This window comes from Chionomys nivalis, chromosome 4 (assembly GCF_950005125.1).
Source record: "Chionomys nivalis chromosome 4, mChiNiv1.1, whole genome shotgun sequence".
NCBI lineage: Eukaryota > Metazoa > Chordata > Mammalia > Rodentia > Cricetidae > Chionomys > Chionomys nivalis.
In genome coordinates, this window is record NC_080089.1 from 84,720,168 (window position 1) to 84,744,528 (window position 24,361).

A 24,361-nucleotide genomic window follows, 5' to 3' on the forward strand; every position below is an offset into this window, starting at 1 on the left:
GTTTTCTATGCTTTAATAAATCTTTTGCATAAGTAAATACATTCAGTTAAAACTATTTGACAACACGGAAAAAGACAAGAAATTGATAGGAATTCTGAATCTTTCCCAAACACACGGAGGAAACTCTTAACCAAAAGTTGCCATTAGAAACTCTCCACTCTTTTACCTCACATTTGAAAGAATCTGGGTAGCCTTCACCTTCGAGGAGCTCACTTTACAGAGGGGCCGTCTGAAACACCATGCAGGCTTTACAGCATCACTTCAAAACCAGAAGTGTTTCTGGATATGCAGAATGTTCTTAAACCTGAGCTAGGATCCATCATCAATTTTTCCAGTAAATTAACACAGCCTGGGACATGGTTATTCTCCCTCACCGGATGGTTTAGAAATTAACGTATTTTGGTATCTGATAGAGAGTTAGACATAGGAGATGTAGCCACTCACACTGTGAGTTCTCAGTCACCTGAGCTAACCAGAGGGACATTAGGGCAGGCGACTCTTATGGATCCCTAGCTTATCTGGGAACCATGGTCTTGCTTCTGACACCCTTGTCTCTGAGCAGGCCTCCTCAGAGCTTCTTCGCAAGGATTCTCCTTGTGGTCTTTCTCACTGTCTAGGCCACACTAACAAAACATCCCAGTCTCTCAGCAGGGCCAGGAGCTGGGCAAAGTGTTTGGTCAGAGATGAGGAAAAGAGCTTTTGTGGAGGGCCTTGGGCTCAAAACCAAAGCGATGAGAGCTTTACTCTCTGGGATGTAACAGTAGCAGAAGACTGTTGAGATCTAAGGCTGCACAGGCACTGTAAACAGCATTAGCTTCCCTGGAGGAGTGAAAGAGTTCAGTTGTGCAAAAAGAACACGGCTAACGGAGGCCGGGAATAAAAGTCCTGAGAACTTTCTCTAGGCAGCCAAGTAGTGTTTCTGTTTAGTAAAAGTTCAGCTATGCCTAAGCTTGTGTTTACTTTTTAAAAGATTTTAACAAAATGGTCAAGAAAGAACTGTAGGCATTGATGTGATCAAGTTCCACGATGTTACTTGATTACTAATTTGGGTCTTCCATTGGCTTCCTACGTTATCAGCGACGAGTTTCTCAGCAGCAGGTACAATAGCTTTTGAACAGAATTTGTAAAGAGAATAATTAAAACGGAAAACATAAATAATCAGTAAGTAAAAGAAAACTGCACTGTGAGGTTTATCCTAGTTTAATAGACGTCCACGGGTCTGACTGTTAATCTAAATCACCTTATTCTAAGTACACTGTGAATCATCATAAAGATTCCAACCTTAGAAACTATGAAAACTTCAGGGTCTTATCAGCGAGGGTAGAAATTCTAGCTGCTGTAGTCACTGACTGACTTTGGTCTGGACTTTCTGGACTTCTTCAGGCCAAGGATAACAATCAGGTAGGATCTGGTCATAATCGGTGCTGTACATGTGGGAGCAGACAAATTCTTCCTTGTTTTGGGGTTCAGGATAAACAGTGGCCATCCTTTCTCTGTATGCATCTGTCACAATCTAGAAATAAGGAAGGCAAGTCATTATTTTAATAGTGAGAAGGTGATATTGAACACAAATCAAGTTTTTAATCCATTTCAAAAATTAATCTTTAATTTGTACTACAGTAAAAGCCACAGACAAAGCAAGATGAAAATGAAAATGCAACTGTAAATCACAGGTAGCGGGGGGGGGGGGTGATACTAGAACCAGGGAAAGCCTCAGTAGCAGAGATTTAGGTGAACAGAGTCAGTTTTCTCAGACATGTCCTGACATGCCTTGCTGCTGGTTAACCTGGACTGAACTCCCAGCCTCTCTGTGCTCTCTCCCACCTTCCAGTCACAGTAAGAGCATCTTCCAGCTCACTCCCCCTGCACAGCATTCTCTCAGCACCCGCAGCCACGCCTGCCGCCCCACTCACCACTTGCAGAGGACAAGCAGATATTTCTCTCTCGTCCCTCTTTATGTTTCTGTCCTCTCTATCTCCAGACAGAATTAGACGTCTGGATAGACCTGGGGACCTCAAACCTGCAGCCCCTTCTAGCAGCTTCCTCGCTGAAACTGGCTCTTCACTCTGAGTGCTCAGCTTCTGTGGAGGCGACTGCCCAGTATTCTAAGTAATACAGATTCGGGCTCCACATCATTCAGGATCCACGAGTCTTTATTCCCTCTACTGCCCCTGCTTTCTTACTTTCTAATTGTATGCTACCTCATTTTCATTTAACTTATCAAAATAAACCTAAAATGATAGCATACTGTACAGCACATTAATAATTGAAACTAAAAACTGATATAGATCAGAACAAAATATGAGGCTGTTTTTCCATAAAAGACACTCACACTGAAGTTTTTTGAAGTGCTTATTTTGTAGACTACACGCTCAATCAACAAGATAAACAACAACATGTGGCTCTTATACGCTGCTATTTAGGTAAACTTGGGATAGTGTAAACTCCTGAAGTTCAAATAGGAAGTTTGGTATGCAAGAAGACCTAACAATGTCCAGCTACCTTTTGACTTGCTTACTTTTGACTGCACAGTTGAGACTGTGCAGGTGCTACTGACCCCTAGTGGCCAGAGGGTGAAAATGCCAACCATATCCAGTTCAAACAAACTGTTAGGGATCAAGTTTGTGTTGGCCCACATATAAACTTATACGTTGGTGCCTTCACTAGGAATACTTCAGAAGTTAAAATACAGCTTTTAGGATGGCCCTAATCCACTTCACTTTTGTTCTTAAATGAAAAAAATTGGACAGCAAAAAACACCATAGATGAGCATATACAGAGAAGACTCCAAGGACACAGCAGGAAAGCAGCCACCAAGTCAAAGGCACAGACCTGCGAAGACAAACTTACTGGCATCTTGACCTGGGGTGTACAGCCTCCACAGAATATAGACAGATGATAGATAAGTAAACAGACAGACAGACAGACAGATGATAGATAGACAAATGGATAGATTTTTTTTTTTAATTTTCTGTTTAGTTTAAGCTACCCAGAATGTGGCACTGGGTTGTGTCAACTATGGCAAACTAGTACAACCACATCACTAAGGCAACCCCACTCATCTGTGCTGGAGAAAATTTCGCTGCCTTTCGGTTCCTGGCCAAGTCCTGCTGCTCATCTGTCCCCACAGCTGCTTTTGAGTTCCTTGTCCTCACTGTTTTTCCCGTGTTAGGCAGCTAATAAGACATTAGCAGGCTTGGAGGTCATTGGGGATGGACCCTACCTTAACGCTCAGCTTTAAGATCCACCTCCTACGGTCCAGGTAAGGAAGAGGAAAAATATCAAAAGCACCTCCTTACAATTTGAAAAGCCATGTGTGGTCATTTGAAGGAGAATGGTCCCCATAGGCAGCTCATATGTTTAAACACTTAGTCCCAAGTTTTTAGAACTGTTTGGGGAGGCTTAAAAGAATGGCGTTGTTAGAGGAGATGTGCCACTGGGCAGGCTTTGAGATTTCAAGACTTGCTCCATTCCCAAACTCTAAAACAATAAATCTTTCCATTTATTTGTTTGTTTGTTTGTTTGTTTTGGTGGTGTGCACCTTTAATCCAGCACTCAGAAGGCAGAGGCAGTTGGATCTCTTGAGTTGGAGGCCAACCTGTTCTACAGAGTGAAGTCCAAGACAGCCAGGGTTACATGGTTACAGAGAAACCTTGTCTCAAAAAACAGCAACAAAAAAGGATTATATAGCTTTGATGAAAATAAAACATTTCACTTCCTACTATCAGAAGTCTGACAGAATTTAAAATGGACACACTCATATACATACAAAAACTGGTGTTTGGATTAAATAAGCTAACAGCCAACATCAAGTGTGTATGTAATCACGCTCCAGCAGTGTGTGTCTTCTGTGTATGTCACTCCTGTCGGAGAAGGATTACTAGGAAAGGCAGGGATGGATGCTGCCTTTCAGACTACGGTGAACCCAGCCTGAGGCTGTGTTTCCTTCTAGAGAAACAATGTTGAGATCCCAGTGCACAGCCACCATGCCATCCCATCGGAAACACCCATCTCTGTTACCATTCCCTGCCTCTGTCGCCTCTCCAGGTCTACCAAGGTGAGGCCAGCACGATGGATTTATGGAGAATTACAAGATGGCCCAAACAATAAATCTTAAAGAACAAAGAACAGCATGAAGCCAGAAGGTGGGAAGAAACACAGCACACCCGAATGCAGACACGCTAGAAGATGGGAGGGTCAGGACCCCTTACTGAGGCAAGGGGTCACTGCTCACCCCAGGAGCCTCTTCCTTGCTGCAGCTACTGACAGAACACTGCTAGGCTGCCTCCTCTCTGAGCTCTGACTGAGGAAACGGAACCTGTTCCTCTGGCCCTGACACCCTGCACTCTGTCCCCACCCCCACCAGTACACACACCTGCGATTGATCACTAATGCCCTCTGCTCAACTTGCTCTGTAGACCAGGCTGGACTCGAACTCACAGAGATCCGCCTGTCTCTGCCTCCCCAGTGCTGGGATTAAAGGCCTGCACCACCACACCCAGCTCTGCTTTCTTGACCCCTAGATGACAAGGTATGGTTTCCTCTCTCATCCAGCACCGCCTCCCACTAAGAGTCCAGCTTGCCCACCTAGATGTCTTTTCCTCAAACCCCAGTGAAGCCCCCCTGAGTTCCCTTTTGATTCAGAGTTTGAATTATTTTATCGTCAGGACTAATAACTTGCCAAAGGGGCCCTATGTCCCCTGACACTGTCTCTCATCATGCTCTAAGTCAGTGGTTCTCAACACGTGGGTCGCGACCCCTTCGCAGTCTAAAAGAATACCATGGGAAAACACTGATATTTACACCACGATTCGTAACAGTAACAAATCATGTGGTCAGGGTAAGCACAACCTGAGGAACTGTATTAAAGTGTCAAGGCATGAGGGAGGTTGAGAACCACTGTTCTAAGTCCTAAACAGGTACGTGGCAGGAGGTTGCAGGTGTGAATGTCACTCTAGTGAGTCTGTGGAACTATAAACCACTATACAGAGCTACAGTAAGGCGAACAAGAGAAGCCTGACCAGCTGGAATGAAATGTAAGTCACAGGAGGAAAATGGAGGCCAAATGTACAACCAGCCCCATATTTCCAGCCATCTCTGGGGATGAAATGCAGCTCCCCCAGGCTCCCCTCACCAGGTCTCATTTCCTTGAGTCCTAGAAAATGAGCGCACATGCGAGCAGGCGTGTAAAACAGCAACAACACACATCTAGCAAGGGAAGGGAAGGGAGGACAAACAACAAGGCTACGTGGTTTTTACCTTCACTGCAATTTTCAATGAGACATCTCGAATTGTACTCAGAGGGGGGTAGAGCCGGCCCTCTTCTAGGTGTTTATCTGACACCTGTTGAGATATGACCTTTAAAAGAGAAAAGCAATAAAAATGTTTAGACGTCACAGGACTCCGTGTGGTAAATATACAGATAACTAAGGGAATGTCCATGCACGAAAACTATCACATGAAAGTGACTGCCTAATATACCCCTTTATCAACAGAAAAGCTACACCATGGCAACCGCTGCGGTCACAACAAGAGTGAAACAGAAGAGAATCCAGGTTCCCTTTTGGTTCAGTCCTTCACAGTAAACCATAACGTACTGGATATTTCCTAGAGGAACAGATGAAGACGTCATGGAAGGGACCACGGAAAGCGAGGAGGGCAGCTAGCCAAGGCAGACCCAGTGCTGCTCATCACTCAGGATTCACACAGGGGCTAAGAGAGCTTGCTCAGTTATACGCTGCAAAGGGACTTAACTTCTAGCCAGGCCCTTGGTTAACACCTTACCTAGCCAACCTCCCCAGTTCTCCCCCTAAGTCACTCCCTAGCTCCAGACAGAGTGACAATTAAGTCACTGCACAGGTCGGTCTAAGTCAGCTCATAGCTGGGCCTTGAGCTGGGGCAGAGTTGAGACAGAAAACCTTCAATGGCAACAAATAGTCTCTCTCTCTCTCTCTCTCTCTCTCTCTCTGCATTAAACCTAGGGCTTGGTAGGCACTAGGCAAGTACTCTACCACTGAGCTACACCCCAGCTTTGTTAGAATCTTAAGTATTCTTTAATTTTACTTATTTTTTATTACTTATCCAGATTACTATTATAAGTTGGGGGGGAGGCAGACAGGAATCAGAGACAAATTTGGATGTGTCTTAAGCCCTGTGTCATGCATGGCTCTGGGATCGGAAAGCCTTCATCCTACAATCCCAAGTGAATGAGCTGTCGCTCTTTTTGAGATAGGGTCTCACTCTGAAGCTCTGGCTGGTCTGCAACTATAGAGGTAGACCAAGTTGATCTTGAACTCACAGAGATACTCCTGCCTTTGCCCCAGGCAGTTATTTCAAAGACGGGTTTGGTTCCCTCAGCACACCCACAGGACAGCGCACAAGCTTGGCTCCACCTACAGAAGTCTCCAGGGCAGTCAGGTAACAGGCAGAACAAAAGGAGATACTAGAGGAGACAGCCTGGGCTGCAGGAGAAACGTGAGCTAATTGCGCGGTGACAGAAGGTTCACTGGTGAGGCCAGGGAGCCTGACTAAGGGGCTGAGGAGAAACTGGGAGTCACACACGCACAGGGCAGGTGCTGCAGACTGCATGGAGATCCCAGATATGTGGAGCAGATGCTGAGACAACCTGCTCTGAGCCTCGGGGTGCACAGAAAAGAGAAATGGAATACACAGGCACTGTGGGTGGCTGAGAACTTCTCACCAGGAACAACCAGGCAAAGCCAAAGTGGGGAGAAGCAGTAATCAATAGTACAACTAGTACTGGATTAGTGCAATTTTATTATATAAAAAGTGATAACCTGGTGTAGTGGTTTGAATAAGAATAACCCCCATAGGCTCAAATGGTTACATGACTGATCCCTGTTAAAGAACTCTTTGGAAGATTAGGAAGTGTGGACATTTTGGAGGGGCTGTGAGATTTCAAATGCCCATGCCACCATGCCCAGTTCCCCAGCCTGCCTATCTACAGAGGAGATGTAGCTCTCAGCTACTTTTCAGCACCTGATCTCCCCGCCATGATGACAATGGACTAACCCTTTGAAACCATAAGCAAGCTTCCAACTGAGCTTTCTCTTATAAGAGTTGCCTTGGCCATGGTCATGCTATCTGGTCACAGCAATAGAACAATGACCAAGACACCCAAATTTAGAGAATATTAACTCTGATAATATAGTAAATTCATTTAACTAATTAATTTCTTGCTTTTGTTACATGGTAGTAAACCCAAGTTTTCCTTTGCCCCAGAGATGGTGACCTGGGTCCCAAACTTTAGCCAGAGACATTAAATGTCCTACCACCCGAGTGGCTGTGCCATTTCCCACAAAACAAAGCAGGGGGAGGAACCAGTCACTCACACTGACAGCCACTCCTTTGCAGAGCTCAGGCAGGGACAGCTCATGGGTTGTGTGGTTTTCCTCATGTATGGATGTAAGGCCTAGTGAGGAATGTCAGGGAACTCCCAACCTACAAACGGGATTAGAACCTAGCTGGGTGTGCTGGTATACATGTTTACCCAGCATTCAGGAGTCAGAGGCAGACAATCTCTGTGAGTGTGAAGCTAGGAAACTAGCCTGGTCTGCATAGTGAGTTACAGGCCATTCAGTTACACACTGAGAGCCTGCCTCAAAAACAACAGAAACGACAAATCAAAAACAAACAAGACAGAAAGGAAGGGGAGGGGAGGGGAGGGGAGGGGAGGGGAGGGGAGGGGAGGGGAGGGGAGGGGAGGGGAGGAGAGGAGAGGAGAGGAGAGGAGAGGAGAGGAGAGGAGAGGAGAGGAGAGGAAAGGAAAGGAAAGGAAAGGAAAGGAAAGGAAAGGAAAGGAAAGGAAAGGAAAGGAAAGGAAAGGAAAGGAAAACCTGCCTTGGCACTGCAGAGATGTCCCAGAGACTGAGAGCTCCAGCTGGTCTTTTGGAGGGCCAGGGTTCAATCTCTAACACCCACATGGAAACTCACAACTGTCTACGACTCCAGGTCCATGGATCCTCTGGTCCATGAGCACAAGGCCACACACAGTGTACTTACATACAGCAAGGGAAACACCCGAACACAGAAAATGAAAAAAAATTTTTTTTAAGACTCTAAATCACTAAATCACTAAAGACACAAGAACTACCCCCAACAGGAGACAGAAACAATGGAGTGGCTCATTCCCTCTGAGACAAGCACACTCTGCACAGAGCAGGACTGTCAGGCCCTGTTTGTGTACAGAGATGAAGCTCTGCGTCGTTTATACCCATTCCCAAGACCAAAGTCTCAGAGAGAACTTAGCCCTGTTGTGTTACAGTGGGATTTTCAAATATCTGAGGACAGCAAAGGGCTCTTCCAGCCTAAATTAGCCCATCTCTATTATTTTATATTTTACCACGAGGCTTGTGATTTACTGGCAAGATTCTACATTGTCTCCTTCAATGCTTACATGGAGTCTCCCTGACTCCAGTTTCTTTCCTCCTCTATCTGCTGGAAATTCCAGCCTTACTCTATTCTGCGCTGCTATAGGCCGAATTATTAACCAATGGTAATAAAGCATATTCACAGCATACAGAGGGGAATCCCGCATCAATGTAGGCTGTGAATTGAACCCAGGTCCTCTTACCCACCAAGCCATCTTTCCAGAACCTTCAAACCAATGTTTTTGGTTTTTTTTTTATGTTTGGTTTTGTTTTGTGTTTGTTTTTGCTATAATACTAAAAGTATTATACTAAAAGCCTGGGCTTGTCAAATAAAGCAAGTTCATCTGTTACTTCAGTTCGCTGGTTAGCTGAACCAGACAATCCGGACAGCCTTCTCTAGGCCCTCTGGCAATGGGCGTCCACAGCACTGGATCTGTTCTTCCTGTTACACTGTGTCTGGTGTTGCTGAACTCAACAGTGCGCATGTCCGGCTTCTACTCCATGTTAGCACGGCACTAGCTGTTCCTGGCATCTGGAGAATGGCTTTGAAGAGAGCGACCTCTTTAGTCAAAGGGGTTCTCAAGAACAAACACCGAACAGGAAGAAAATCCGTGTCTGGTGTTTAAATAGTAACTGCCGAGGTGCTGGGAAGATGACTGAGTCCAGAAGAGCTCACACCACCTTGACAGCGGAGCTCAGCCCCTAAGCGGGGGAGGGGCAGCAAGGATCTGCAGCTTACACTAAGGACCCCAGTGCTTGGGAGGTAGATGGGTGGACCTTGCTGGTCAGCCAGCCCACCCAAACCAGCAAGTCCCGGGTTCAGTGAGAGACCTATCTTCAAATACTAGGTGGAAAGCAAAGTGGAAAACACCCTAAATTGCACGTGTGTGGACGAACACAGACAGACAGACACACACACACACACACACATACACACAGGGTCTTAATTAGAAGGGAGATAAAGAGACAAGGAAAACAAGCAGGGGAGAGAATGTCATATAAAATATGAGATAACTGGAGGCCAAGACGCAGCCGAGAGAAAACTCGCAGTGAGGAGAGCTCAGCTGAGCACAGCGCTGCTTTCTCTTCCTTTGTCTGGATTTGGTGTTCCCTGTGCAGTGCAGGCTGACCTGGAGCTCTCCATAGCCAAGACTATTCTAAAGCTTGAAATGCAACACCTAGGCCTCCCAAGTGACCCACCACACCCAATTACTTTTATTTCCTTCCAAAAAGAAAAACGAATATTTGGCTCAGGGTGTTACCACATAACTCTGGCTGGTCTGAAGCTTGGTATGCAGACCAGACTCTCCTTGAACTCACGGAGATCCACTTGCGATTAAAGCCTTAGCCTTTAGCATTACTATTAATGAATGAGAAATAAAAAGCATTTACTTGACATTGTCACTAGAGGGCGCTAGAGCTACAGGAACAAAACAGGCTAAAGAGACTCAAGTTCATCTGTTTTGTCCTAAAAGAAAAGGTTATATTTTCCTTTATGTAAAAACCTTAAAATGCTCTTAGTAATTAGATATCTATTTGAATTTAATAATATTTTTGAGTTAAAAAACAGACACACCAGCTGTTGAACTTTTGACCCTGTGAAGGAATGCCTGAGGAAAGCTACAGCATCCAGACATCTAGCCGGCAGAGGGAGGCAGGTGCTAGCCAGGCTGTGCCCTTTGATCCTGCTAGTGACTGGGATCTGCCCCCGTTCTTGGGGTTCTTCCAAAGAACTGCATGCTTGCAGGATACATGCTTTAGACCAATCAGGTTTCATCTGGCTCAATTCAGCTATTATGACATACAGCGTTTAATTTGTTGAGAGAAATCTACAAGTTTCTCACTCATGGCCACCCGCCGTCACCATCCTGCAGAGGCTCAGGATGCAAAGGGAGCGGCCACAGGATCGTTTGCAGCAGGGAAAACAAAGCTCTTCTTCTCTGAGCGGAAGCTCCATGTCTCTGCCAGTGTCTATGCAACCACGGCTAACTTGATAGCCTGCAGCTGAGTAAAACTGGTTCTCACTGTACACCATTCCCTGGGTTCTGAGAGGGGCCTTTCCTGAAATCCTAGGGAAGAACCAGCATCTCCTATGGTAGTTCCCTAAAGCAGTCTCATTACAGTTTTACTTATTTATGAGGGGAGGGTGGTACCTGCGTGCCACGGCACCCATGTGGAAGTCAGAGGCCAAGCTGCAGGAGATACTTTTCTCCCACTATGTAAGTCCTGAACACTGAATCAGGTTTCCAGTACTGGTAGCAAGCATCTTTACCCACGGGACCATCTCAGCAGCCCCTTTAGTGATCATACAAACACGTAATGCCCCGTTTTAATTTCATTTCTGTTTAAATACTAGTGTGGCTTCTACTTTCTGCACTGAAACACTGATGACAGCCACTTCTACTACACTGTGTCAGACTTCCAAAGGTCATTCTTCAGGAAGGCTCACAGTGGAGAAATGCTACTTATCACCATTTGGGGAAGAAAACACTTTTGTCTCACTGATCTCATAAAAGGTCATCACTACCTAAAGGCTCCTTCTGTGAAACGAAGCCTGACAGCTCCTGAGGCAGATCCTCACTATGGCTCATATGGACCTGCTACCCACTCCTAGTTCTTGACAGACACCCATGACACTAAACAAAGCACAGAGCTGAGCATGGCCAGCTCCTCCCAGTACCTCGGCAGTGGTGAGGAAGACCTTGTCCGTGATGTGTCTCAGCCCACAGGCCACAACCCCAAGAGCGACTCCAGGGAACACGTAGGAATTGTTGCCTTGGCCAGGGAAGAGAGTCTGTCCATCTGGAAGAGTGACTGGGTCAAAAGGGCTGCCACTGGCAAAGATCGCACGCCCCTGCAACACAGACAGAAAGCACCAATGACGAAGAGAACGGCCATCTGCAGGCAGTCTAACGGGTGTCGGTGCTGCCCGCGGGGCAGGAGGCATGCTTGCCACTGTGCTCTGTATCAGTCTGTCCAGGAGTGGGCAAAGCACAGGATTCCCTAAGGCTACCACTCTGTTCTCTGCAGTGGTCCAACCACAGGTCCAACAACCACATTAGAGAGGCTTCTAACTACAGACTTCTGAGGACGAAATCAACAGGTTCCTAGAAATTGGAAGTGGTATGTTAGGTTAGACTTACCTACTGTTCAGTCTCACGGTAATTTTCAATGTTTTATAGCGCATTCAGCAAGATCTCAAGAAAAGGTTGAGATCTATTTCTGACATACTGAAAGTTTACTACACAACTATAAAACTGATCTACCAGTATGTATCTGTATGGCAGAAGCCCCTATACTAACAAGGACTGCTGAGATGCATAGAGACAAAATAATTAACTACACACTTGCTTATCACAGGCCTCCTGTGTGCAAGGTACGACTCTACAATCTGCTCCAAAGGCTGGGTTTGCATCCCTTGAGGATTTAAAGCTACTGAAGAATGTAAAGAAAACTCAACCTGTACATGAGATAAAGGTTAAAATTACTTAGAATATTGATGTCGTCCCAGCTAAGAGAGAGAAACCGCGTAATAGCCCCTTGTCAAAACATGACTTGCTCCTGTGATGAGCACTCGGTGCTCCTGTGATGAGCACTTGGCACGTTCCTTACAGGTAGAGTCTTCGAGCTCTGGCTTGTTCACAGCATCACAACTTTGTGCTATGTTCACCCACTCTACTCTATTATATATAAATAAAGGATTTAGATGCATAAAACTAACTTCATTTATAATGATATTCTCAAGTATTTGAGGAGCGCTAAAGGCTTTTTGCCAACCTATCAGTCAAATATATGTCAGTACAAGCACAGTATAAAATTAACTTTTTATTTTTAAAACAGCAAACTATTGAGCACCAAGGATTCTATGACAGCCTGGCTGGGTATCAGAATGGCTGCCCAGATCCCCACCCATGGCATCAAACTCCAAACCTGAAATTTAGCTAAGGAAAAACTAAACTGTGGTTTCATTTTGTATGCTTCGGAGCTTGAGAACAGCTAGTTAAAGAAGACAGCTCCAGAACCATCCAAGACTAAGTTCTTTCCCTTTCATGTTTTATATTTAAGTCTTATTTTCTAAGTCACTCAAGGAAAGTTACCACTAAAACATACAAAGTTGACTTATTTATTGAAGATGCGCAGAGTGACTCCACATTGAGGAAGAGGAGGCAGTCACTCACGCCTTGGGTCTGTTCATGCATCTTTCAGCTTTGATGGACTAAGTATGATGTCAAGAGCACGTGATCAACGCCGTGGGCTTCCTAGGCTTCCCGTAACTAACCAACACATGATGGCCCACCTTGGTCGCTCTATAGCACTGCTCTGCAGAACACTCTGCTTTGCTGGTTGGATTACTCAAAGCAAAAATGATGGGTCGTTCGTTGAAGGCAGCCATATCTTTGAGAATTTGTTCTGTGAAAGCACCACCAATTGCAGCAACTCCTAAAAAGAAAGAAGAAACAGAGGAATAGGACTGTCACTGGTCAGTTCATCAAGAGGATCAGGTCCCCAAACAATGAGATATAGCAGCTCCTTTCTACCAGGCCCTAAACAAACTGTAGAATGTTCACACTGAAGTCTAGTGATGGAAAACATTGCTCAAGGCCAATCTCTTCAGGGTTAACAAGTGCCCTCATAAATCACAGGCATGACAACAGACTTAAAATTCGGAGTTCCTAGTCAAAGCACTGTATCAGGAAATTAAACCACTAATGCATTAAATCCAATATTCTCTCTAAGCAATCTTGAGTAGACTATGGCCATTGTGTCTTTATGGGCAATGTTAATCATATTATCCCATTGTGATATCAACACTCACTGGAAGCAGAATAGAGCAGCTAACATAAGGAAGGTGAAACGTAGGAAGCTTAAAGAATGCACTGCGTAAAACACATCGAAAGCTCAGGAAAGTTCTTTGTGATTCTGGACCATCTACATGGACAGCTATTGCAAACACACTCTAAGAATAGACTATGATTGAAAAAAGACACGCATACATGGGAACATAAACAAACTGAAATAACTTCCTTCAAAATTTTAAGCACAGAATTTGAACTTGTTAAGCATGTCTTCTATGAACCTTTAAAGCAGATCTCATATAGCACAGGTGTGCTCCTGTCCTGTCCTCCTGTCTCCACTTCCCAAAGCTGGGATGGGAGGGCAGGTGCACATCACATGCCCAGATGCCCACTACACACTGCACTGTGCACACACTGTGCCTGAGTACCTGAGGAAGAATAACAAGGAGAGGTGCAAGCCTAGGAAGTCTCCTGAGAAGTCCTGTCCAGAGCTCCTGGATCTCGGCATGACTGATATACCATGGACGTGGTTCCTCACGGCATAACTAGTACACTGTGGGCATGGTTCTTCACGGCATAACTAGTACACGGTGGACATGGTTCCTCACGACATAACTAGTACACGGTGGACATGGTTCCTCACGGCATAACTAGTACACGGTGGACATGGTTCCTCACGGCATAACTAGTACACGGTGGACATGGTTCTTCACGGCATAACTAGTACACGGTGGACATGGTTCCTCACGACATAACTAGTACATGGGTGAGCATGGTTCCTCGTGGTATAACTAGTACATGGTGGGCAAGGTTCTCACGGCATAGCTAGTACACAGTGGGTGTGGTTCCTCAGGTCATAACTACTATACTGCAGGCATGGTTCCTCATGGCCAGGCTACCCTGTGCACCACAGGACATTTTAACAACTTCACTGACCTCTACCCACTAGATGTCAGCTGGCCTTTCCTTTCTTTCTTCATCAACACCCCTTTCACACTGATGACTGCTAAAAACCATCTCATGGCACAGACCAGTGCTCTGGAGGGGGGTTTTCAGGACATTCAGGAAGGGCTGTCTGCCTGGAGGAATGAAACCTGGAAGAGGGCTGACTGTGGTAGATGTTAGCAGACGACCCAGCACAAAGGCCACACACCTCAGCCCAAATCAGGAATACTAGGAAGGCAGACTGAACTACATCTCAGTGCCTATGAGGACCCCGCTACTTAAGTGCATTTTCTTTCTGGATTCCAAAGGTTAGAATTTTTAAAAAGCAAAATAATGCTAAATAGGCCAAATTAAAGGAAAAAGAAGAAAAAAGCATTTACCTATTAGGGCAGTTGGTTTTATCTTTTGAACAATGGCTTCTAGACTCTTCATTTCTTCATGTTCATGGGCAAACACCTCTTTCTCTTCTGTGAGAGAAGCACGTCCCTAAGAAAGCAAATGAGAAGTGGAAGTAGTGCAAAAGTGTGCTTCAAAGGCACAGCACGTATTCCACACTGTTGGCACGCACGCTCACCACCCTGTGTCCGACACGTAGCATCTACGCTGGAAGCCCCTCTCTAAAGGTCACTGTATTACTTCACTTGTCCTTTCAACAAATATTTACATGGCAGACAGTGTTCCAGACAATGGTGACACAGCAGTAGGCAAAACAAATCCAACGACAGCCTTGAGACATAGGCCACGCATAATCACTGTTATTTTACACATGAAGTCACAGGTTCAGAGACTTGAAGTGACCACAACTTAGGACAGGCATTGTCTGGGACTGCCCTGGAGGAGAGGCTCTCCAAATGCTGGATGCCAGACTGAATGCTAACCGCCAGGCCTGAAGCTGGTGTAATACCCTTGTTTTAAAGCATGTGTGTGGTCATGGGAGGTCAGACACAAATTTGGCTTCCAGTCTTTCCTTCTACCTTGTCCCAGAGTCCCTGTTCACCACCATGTACTTCATAAACCAGCGAGCGGAGCTGCAACTCCCAGGAAATCTCCTGTTTCCACTTGCCATATTAGATGAGTTGCTGGAATTATTGCCATGTACTTTATGTGGGTTTTGGGGGTTTGAACTCAGGTCCTCATGATTGTGTGACAACCACTTTACCCACTGAGTCATCTCTCCAGCCCAGATTTATTTGCTTTTAAAAGCAATATACAGAATACTAGAAAATTTAAAACATATGAACCCCTTTTATATCTGCTTCCTTCTCTGTAAACAAGTAAAGCAGGAACTGGCTTCTCACCAGGTCACTGGGGGTTAAAGAAATGATGGGAACATGGGAAGCACTTGAACCCTTATCAACGCTGATAAAAAAAAAAAAAAAAAAAACCCTAAAAACAAAAAAACTTCTGCAAAGAGGAAAGGAACCCATCTCCAGCTCTTTATAATTTTTGGAACATTTTCTCCTAGTCTGCTACAAACTGCTATTTGTGTACCACTGCTTTTCATTATAAATGTGGCATTGGATTGGGTGGCTTCCCAAAAGAGAGCGCATCATTGATCATTGCTGTATTCCAACAAGTTTTCCCCATCCTCCCTGCTCTATGCATCAACACACTCTATGTCTACGACACCATGAAAATTAGCCCCTTCATTCACTGAAGCTTCCGTTTCATACCTACTGCTAGCAATAACAATCCATAATCTTATTAGTCATGTTTACTTGAAAAATGATTCTAATTTCTACTTTAATCAGGAACCACCTAATTGTTCGCTTGTGTTTTGAAAGAACTCAGTTGACAGAAACTTCTTGGGTAGTAGAGATTGGGTCCAAGGCTTCACACATTTTAGATACTAAAAACTATAACTGTCAAATGATTTCAAATCTTTATTCCTCTTCATGAACAGACTGCCTCTTTCTTTACAATAAAGTGAGATAATTTTAGCAGCCCTGTGTAGTGTGGAGCAGTAGGGCTGCGTCCTGCCGCCCTGTTAGCTTTACCCAGAATAATTACACAGAAACTGTATTCTTTTAAACACTGCTTGGTCCATAAGCTCCAGCCTCTTACTGGCTAGCTCTTACATATTGATCTAACCCATTTCTAATATTCTGTGTAGCACCACAATCTGGTGGCTTACCAGGGAGGATCTTAACCTGTGTCTGTGTCTGGCCGGAGAACCATGGCGACTGCCTGACTCGGCTTCTTTCTCCCAGCATTCTGTTCTGTTTATTCCACCCACCTAAGGGTTGGCCTATCAAATGGGCCTAGGCAGTTTCTTTATTAATTAACCAATGAAAGCAACAAATAGAAAAATGACCCTCCTCCATCAACCCTGTTGAGTTATACCTCCAGCCCCCATAAATGAATTTTAAACTGATTAATAGAAAGCATACACACAGAGATTAGTTTCTTTTGTGTTTGCAGCAAGATTTTTAACTACTTTCTAATAACATAAAGACTACAATACTGGCGATTTTACATTTCTGTGTGACTGGAGGTCCTAGGGGGCAGTCTTGCTGAGTGCGCTTATGCTTACTTCTGCTAACATCCGCAGAGTGGGAATTTGTTCCATTTTCGCAGTTCCATCGCAAACGTTAGGCAGCACTGGCATGGAGAGAGTGAGAGAGCCTCACAAGGTTTTCATCATCAACAGGAAAAAATAGGCACTTGGCATAGCAAAGAATTTCTCTCGAATGAGTTAGAGATGTAATAAACTCAATTGTTCCCAACTCTGTCCTACCTTCCTGTGTCTGTGTTCTCTGCTGAGTAGCTCTGCAGGTTCGTCCACAAAAGCAGACCATACAGATGCTTACAGCTCAACATGCTCACCATGGGGTGCCGCTCAACGACCCCCAACCCCAGTTTAAAAATGCAGTTATTACACCTAACCATGGAACAGCAGAGCTTATCCTGGCCTGCGTTAAATATGCTCAGAATCTGAGCACAAAATCTACCTTGTAACAAATGCAACATCAAACACCAGACAGTGGGGACCAGGATGACCGTGTGAGTGCCATCCTGCATCTGAATGCTCGAAAGGTCCTAACTGGATCCATCAAGTTGGGGATTTGTTTCTTCCTTGCCTGTGTTTCTGAATGGGAACACATGGCTCGCCCTGGTCACTAAAATATGGACTAGAATGACAATTCCTGCATCAGTCTTAAGAACTGATGTATCTATCCACCTGGCCCCTGGTACCAGTGCCATTGCTTGTAGTCTGCCACAGAGCCCACCCACACAGAGCAGTATGGGGCAGATGTGGACTCAACCTGAAGAAAGCTTAGAGCCACAGGGCAAACATCAACAGCGCTGGCCACTTTGACCCAAAGATGAATGAGAAGAGACCATGGCTGTGTGTCGTCAAGACGTGACTACCGAGAACATGGTACTGGGCCACAGCAGCAGAGCATCTTTAATGCTGCCTTTTGCTAGCTTAACACTAGTCTTAGTGACTTTAGGAGCTGATGGCTCCTTGCCTTGAAATGGTTTAATAAAATGAATGCCTTTGAAATCTCTCTGCCCCCTCGGTTCCCTTATCGGTAGCTGGCAAATATCATCCTGCCTTATTAGAAAGAAAAAAGAAATTCTTGTCATGGAAAAACATGGAATCATTTGACAGTTACAGTTTTTATTATCTAAACTATTTTTGAACAATTTTTGGAAGCAGTCTGAACTAAAATTCATGGTTAGTTTGAGTCTTACACAGTGAAATTTCCAGTAGAGATACCAAATAAAATGCTGGCTTGGAAATGCGTATTTCCTGGGATCAGTAACTTTCATCTGGAAACATTCTCAACAGAACATGAGACAATTCTGGCTTACTACTCCCAGAGAAATGCACACACTCAGTTGCGGTCGTAAAAGCAAGGACGCAGCCTATGCTTCCGAGGCCCTAGGAGACAAGCGTTACAGGACTCCGCACTGCTTCAGCATGACCTCCTCTGGGTTCAAGGTCAAACACTAAGCTGAACCCACCTCAGCTCTCATCATCTGCCCAGAGTTTCTGCATTAAACACAACAGTCACTAAATGATGTGCCCTCACTACAAACTCACACAGGATGAGGAATGAGGATAATGAAGGGGCAGTCACGTGGCTCTTCTGGAAACACGTGGTTGTGGTCATCTGGCTGAGGTGGGCTCGGCATGCTTTAGAGTCTGGGGGACAAGCGGCAGTTGGGTGCTGAGTAGCAGGGAGAACCACTACATGGCCAGCTCTCCTGTCTGTGGGCGAACCTGGCTCCTGGCAGTGGCAGTGAAGATAGCAGCCTTTCCTAAGGCAACGCTGCATCACGAAGACTGGTCCCCAAAGCTCAGGGAAGCCTACATGTCAGGGATGTGCTCTTCCAGCTGACACAACAGTTAAGGGAACTGTCTGACTGCACTACCTTCTCCAGTAGAGGAAAGTGATTCCAATGAGCTCTAGCTATCACAACAGAGCACAGTCGTGAAGGATCCTGAGTTATCACTCAGAGAACACTGGACATTGTGCTGTCTGCCCGTCAGCATTTTCAAATTACTTTCCACCTGAAAAATGGAAATGCTAAAATCTTCGGTAGTGTCTAGATGTCAATTTTACGTATTTATTGACTTATTACATATTTAGTTATTTAAGGTCTACACTGTCAGATAATCCCCCTGCTGTCTCTGCCACCATGCCTAGGGTTCTCTTGGTGCACAGTTTAATCTAAAGATGAGTTTCTCCATTTGGATATCTGAAGACAACACCCAGGAGACTCTGTCCTGACAAGTGCTTATCTTCCAGGGGAGTCACTAATCAGACATCCACAACCAGGAAAGTGTCTAGCTGAGCTTAAGGGAGCATGCCTACCATTCAGCATGCTGGAGAGTAAGGCAGGAGTAGGAGGCCAGCCTGGGCTACACAGCCATATCCTGGTGTCAAGAACAGAAGGGTGTCAACACAATTTTTAAAGATATTCAATAATATAAAAATCTACTATGTTACTTCATATAATTCTTTATTCTCAAATTCCTTGTCATTATTTTTTTGTTTTTGCTGTTGTTCCATATTGTATCAAAACCTTAAATAATTTTTGTACATGAAAACACATAACAGCTTATTACATGAGAACACATGACAGCTTATGTACATGAGAACACATGACAGCTTATGTACATGAGAACACATGACAGCTTATGTATGAGAGCACATGACAGTTTTTGTATGAGAACACATGACAGCTTGTGTATGAGAACACATGACAGCTTATGTACATGAGAACACGACAGCTTGTGTATGAGAACACATGAGAGCTTATGTACATGAGAACACATGAGAGCTTGTGTATGAGAACACATGACAGCTTATGTACATGAGAACACATGACAGCTTATGTACATGAGAGCACATGACAGCTTATGTACATGAGAACACATGACAGCTTGTGTATGAGAACACGTGACAGCTTATGTACATGAGAACACACGACAGCTTGTGTACATGAGAACACATGACAGCTTATGTGCATGAGAACACATAACAGTCATAACATCTTGTCCTTTCTAAGCTAGGAACCTTGTGATTTTAAACTGCTCTCCTGGCTCAATGTTTATTCCCTACAAAAGACAAGGATCTCTATCTGAACACTCAGATGACTATCCATCCTTTACCTCAGACTCACACTGTCCTCTGTCAAAAGGAAAGGAGCCAGCACTGAAGACAATGGAGAATCCTGCTCAGGTTCTCTTGTCGGAGCCAGGCAACAGCGCAACCACTGACAGGCAGTGCCAGAGCAAAAACATGCAAACTGCTGCAGGCATATAGGTTTAGATAAATTTGCCTATGAACCATGAAAAATAGGAATAAAGCCCTTTCTTTTGATCACAAATCAAAAATAACCATGCATATATGAAAATAAAAGTAATATAAATTCTTAGGGGTGATTTTTGTCAGCAGCTTAGATAACCATATTCAAACTAGTATAATTTGCATTACTGCTAGAAGCAACACGTTTTTGTCAGCAGCTTAGATAACCATATTCAAACTAGTATAATTTGCATTACTGCTAGAAGCAACATGTAAAAGAGGAGTAGAGTTATACTAAATATAACCAGAAACCTGAAAAAAGAAGCTAGGAATACCATAATCATAACTTGAAAATGACATAAATCTAATGTAACCCATATCTTCTTAATGCAGTGCAATGTCCTAGATTATCCAGGATGGAAAAATAAACATCTAACTGTATTTCTGACTGTTGCTCTCACCTCTGTAAACTGTAGTCAGTATGTTAACAGTCTGTGACAATTCATTATCTAGGGACATTAAAAGGGGGCAAGATGCATTTTGACAAACGGTAAATTCACTTCACTTTTGAAAGTTTTTATGATATTTAGGAAAATGAAGAAAAGCTCTGTTTGATACAGAAAACCCTTCATCTCAGAAGAAAGGCAGAGCCAGGGCTGGGGGTCCATCGGTCGTCCCTGCACCCACAGGCAGAGCCGGGGCTGGGTGTCCATCGGTCGTCCCTGCACCCACAGGCAGAGCCGGGGCTGGGGTCCATCGGCCCCTGCACCCACAGGCAGAGCTAGGGCTGGGGGTCCATTGGCCCCTGCACCCACTGCAGGACTTGAGAGTCCCATAATACTCTCGCTTCTTGCTTTCTCCACCAATAAGCTGGCTGGATTGCTGACAACGGCCAAACAGATGAACTGGATTTGAGCTTTCCAAAGCTGAGAGAACACTAGTAACCTAAAGAAAAAGAGACTCCTCAGCTCAGCTTCCGGGGTTAATTCAATGCTAACTTAGACCTGGAGTGAGGCCTTATGTGTATCTTTCAAAAAGACTTTAAGAGTGGTAAGGGAGCAGAGACACAGTTCCGCACTGTCGCTCTCGGCAGCCTTCATGGCTTTGATATAGAAAGAAATTTCAGAACTAGCCAATTTTGAAGCAAAATTGAAGATTTGATTGTCAAGGTATTTATTATTATTATTATTACTATTATTATTATTAGTGTGGTGGATAATTGTGCGCTAGCTATACTACTATAGTGCATATGTGGAAGTCACAGAACAAGTGGCGAGAATTGGTACTCTCTCTCTACTGTTATACAGATTCTGGGGATTAAACTGGGGTCACCAGGCTTGTATTGCAAGTGGCCTTATCTGCTGAGCCATCATCTCCCTGGCCCACAGTTGGAGATGTTATTAAAGATATTTTATGAGTGTAAACATGATTGGAGAGAGGATCTTGGAAAGAAAACCACACCTGAGAGCATGATGTAGGCTTCTGAAAGAGAAATCAGATGCCCAGGTGTAGGTAAGTGTAGGCTCCTTAAGGTCGAATCACAATTGTATTCACATTGAGCATTTATACCCTTTTGGCAACTCTCATTTTTCATCTTCTCTCTCCTTTGATAATGAGATTCTGGAGTGGTTCCAGTTGCCTTGGACAGAATGATAATCTGATAAGGTAAAATGGCAGATGCTTGGGTTGAATACGAGGTTCGGTATATGTGTTTTTCCTATAAAAAGGGTTTCTGGTTTCCTGCAAGATTTCTAGAAAACTAGTCTACAGTTGGGACAAGGCAATGCAGTTCACAGCGCTTGCATTCTTGCTTCTCCACTGTGAGAGGTTTCAGCTGGATGCCTGGGAGAGAGGCTCCCGTCCCTTCTGTCACCAAGATTCCCCCCCTCTTCTGTCCTGCCTCAGTTCCCCCTGGGTGATGAGAAATGACTAGCTGGTTTCAGGAATCCCTGTTCTAAAGGATCCATCACAACCCTACAGGCAAGCTGTTCAAAGGCATGTTTCAGGATATCCAACACGGAGACATGAACACACAGCTCTGTAATCACAGATTTCTGATAATACTGCTGTGAGAACAACCCAAGATTAATGAAAACATGTATGTACTTAGACCCTCTAAATTCCCTAGAATATGAAGTAAATCATAAAAAGTCATAAACACTGTAACAAGCATCTCCAAACTCCTCCGGTAAATAGTTCTCAAAAAGTTTGTCACTTATCTCCATGAAAATGGAGAGACATGTGTTTTATTGCAGACAGCTTGCTTTATTAATCACAGTAACCACTAGAAAGTCTTGGCCATGAAGCCCAAACTTGGCAGGATACACCCCAACTAGTAAGAAGCATAAATCTCCCAGAGCCCAGTCTCCATAGATTTTTTTCCTGGTGTGACTTACAAATGCTGACTGAACACTGAGACAGCCAGGAATCATGGAACAGTAATATTAGCATTGCTGAAGGGCTCTACAGGACACAACAAGAACCAAGAGACAAAAAAAAAAAATCGCCTGCTAACTATTTTCCACGCTTAAGAAATGACCGGAATGGGGCAGCCTTGTCTGTGCCTGCTGACGCTGCAGCGGTTGCCGTAAACTTCCACTTTCATCCCCACCCCGGACATACTCCTACGCTAGCCACCTCATCTGTGTATGGAAACCGTCTCCTCCTTCCCCCCCCCTTTGCTTTAGGCAGAGAGAGTAGAGTCTGGGGGCCCAGATGGGCTTTGCAGGTTCTGTGTCCAAGGAACTGGATTAATGACACACATACACGGTTGAAATAAGACAATTGATTAAGAAAGGTGGCACTTCCCAGGGAATTAGTTTCATTTACTGGGATGAATTTCAGATCTCTGTGGAGAATCTACAGTAACTCGGAACTCTTTCCAACTAAGCCTTAGAAATGCCCATGCTTTGTGGTGCCTCGGTCTTCCTTCCCTCTTCTCCACAGCAGTGAGGAGTGTCTCCTATGCACGATGGCACCACAACAGCGCTTCTGTAACAGCATCTTCCCGCTGTTCTGCAGCCGCTAACTTGATTTTCCCTTTATGCTGTGAGCATCCTGAAATCAAGTGCCTTACTGCAAACTTAGTAGAATCTAGAACAATGCCTGGTCAGTGGGAAATTTCATGCAGTGAACTACAATGCATGTGATGTGACCACAGTATATGTTGTTTACAGTCATTCTGATTCTTGAAAGCAACAAATCTTTAAGTCAAGAAGGCTACACTTGCCGGTTGCCAGACGGTGGTTGTGGTGCACAGCTTTAATCCCAGCACTTGGGAAACAGGGCAGGCAGATCTCTGTGAGTTTGAGACCAGCCTGATCTATAGAGTGAGGTTCGGGTTATCTGGGGATACAGAGAAAAATCCTATCTCCAAAAAGAAATTTACATTCAACACCTTATAACTGATAGCTTTACATCTACTTTCTCTTCCTATAAGGCAAAAATTGTCAATGTATGACTATTTTAAACATTTTCCCTAGCTTTTATGAATTACAATTGCTAAGAACCTGAACTAAAAATCCTACAAACAAAGTAAGCTTTAGCAGAAGGGGTATAGTTCAGAGGTCTAGCATTTGCCTAAGATGTGCAAAGCCCTGGGCTCGGACTCCAGCATTATAACAACTGTAGTAATAACCTTGTAAAGTTAAATACAGATGATATTTGTCTTCTGTATCTTGCGATATCATAAACTTAAATCAAGCACTATAAAAACATTCATTTTCTTTTTAATCTGATATACTGAATCATTTGCTTTAAACATATGTGTCACACTGCAGCTGTTCCGTAATCTATTTGACTACTACGTTTTGGAAGTATAACAGATCACCGTTATAATTAATGTATGATGAAACAACACTATTGTAAATACTGTCTTAATAATATCCTTACACCTACAACAATATAAGCATACTAATTTTAGGACAGATTTTCAAGAATGGAAACAATCGGTTCAACAATATCAACTTTCAAAAGCACTGGATACCTGGAGGATGACTTTCCTGAAAGTCACTTTCAGGTCATTTCCTCGCTGTGCTGCAAAAACACAGCGTATCACCCGTCATTCTTCGCATAAAAGGGGATCTATGTGTATTTTAGTAGTTTAATGAAGAGTAAGTGACACACCAGGTGGCAGAAGCCATACCGCAGCCTGCCACCACTAGGTTTTCACGATGACTGCACAAGGAGGCCCTCTGTCACATAGAAGAAAAACTGGGGCTCATTCCAACAGCCGATCTACTAAGTCCTTCTCCTCACGACCCCTTCAACTTCAAGAACTGTGGCAAACAGCAGGTATGTGGGCAGCTCCCTCACTCTCTCCTTCCTTCCTAATCTGCTGTGTGTGACAGAGAGCTCTTCCCAAAGTGTGCTGTGTAGGTGTCTCCTCTGTGTCTGCAGCCAACTGCTTCAGAGGAAAGCTAAGCTGATCCCAGCAGACTGAGGATCCGGGGCTGTGAGGATTCACTCC

General features: G+C 44.4%; 1 protein-coding gene across 3 annotated transcripts in view; it reads right to left on the reverse strand.

The window, feature by feature from the left end:
* Me1 (malic enzyme 1) overlaps nucleotides 1-24,361 on the reverse strand; it is a 119,199-nt gene continuing 94,838 nt past the window's right edge. For all 3 annotated transcript variants that reach the window (XM_057768175.1, XM_057768173.1, XM_057768174.1), the window contains 5 exons: nucleotides 14,512-14,617; nucleotides 12,688-12,830; nucleotides 11,071-11,244; nucleotides 5,260-5,358; nucleotides 1-1,513 (listed from right to left, as the gene is read on the reverse strand). In XM_057768175.1, coding sequence (XP_057624158.1) covers nucleotides 1,343-1,513; nucleotides 5,260-5,358; nucleotides 11,071-11,244; nucleotides 12,688-12,830; nucleotides 14,512-14,617 — 693 coding nt within the window. In that variant the 3' untranslated portion in view covers nucleotides 1-1,342. The remainder of the gene's footprint in view (nucleotides 1,514-5,259; nucleotides 5,359-11,070; nucleotides 11,245-12,687; nucleotides 12,831-14,511; nucleotides 14,618-24,361) is intronic.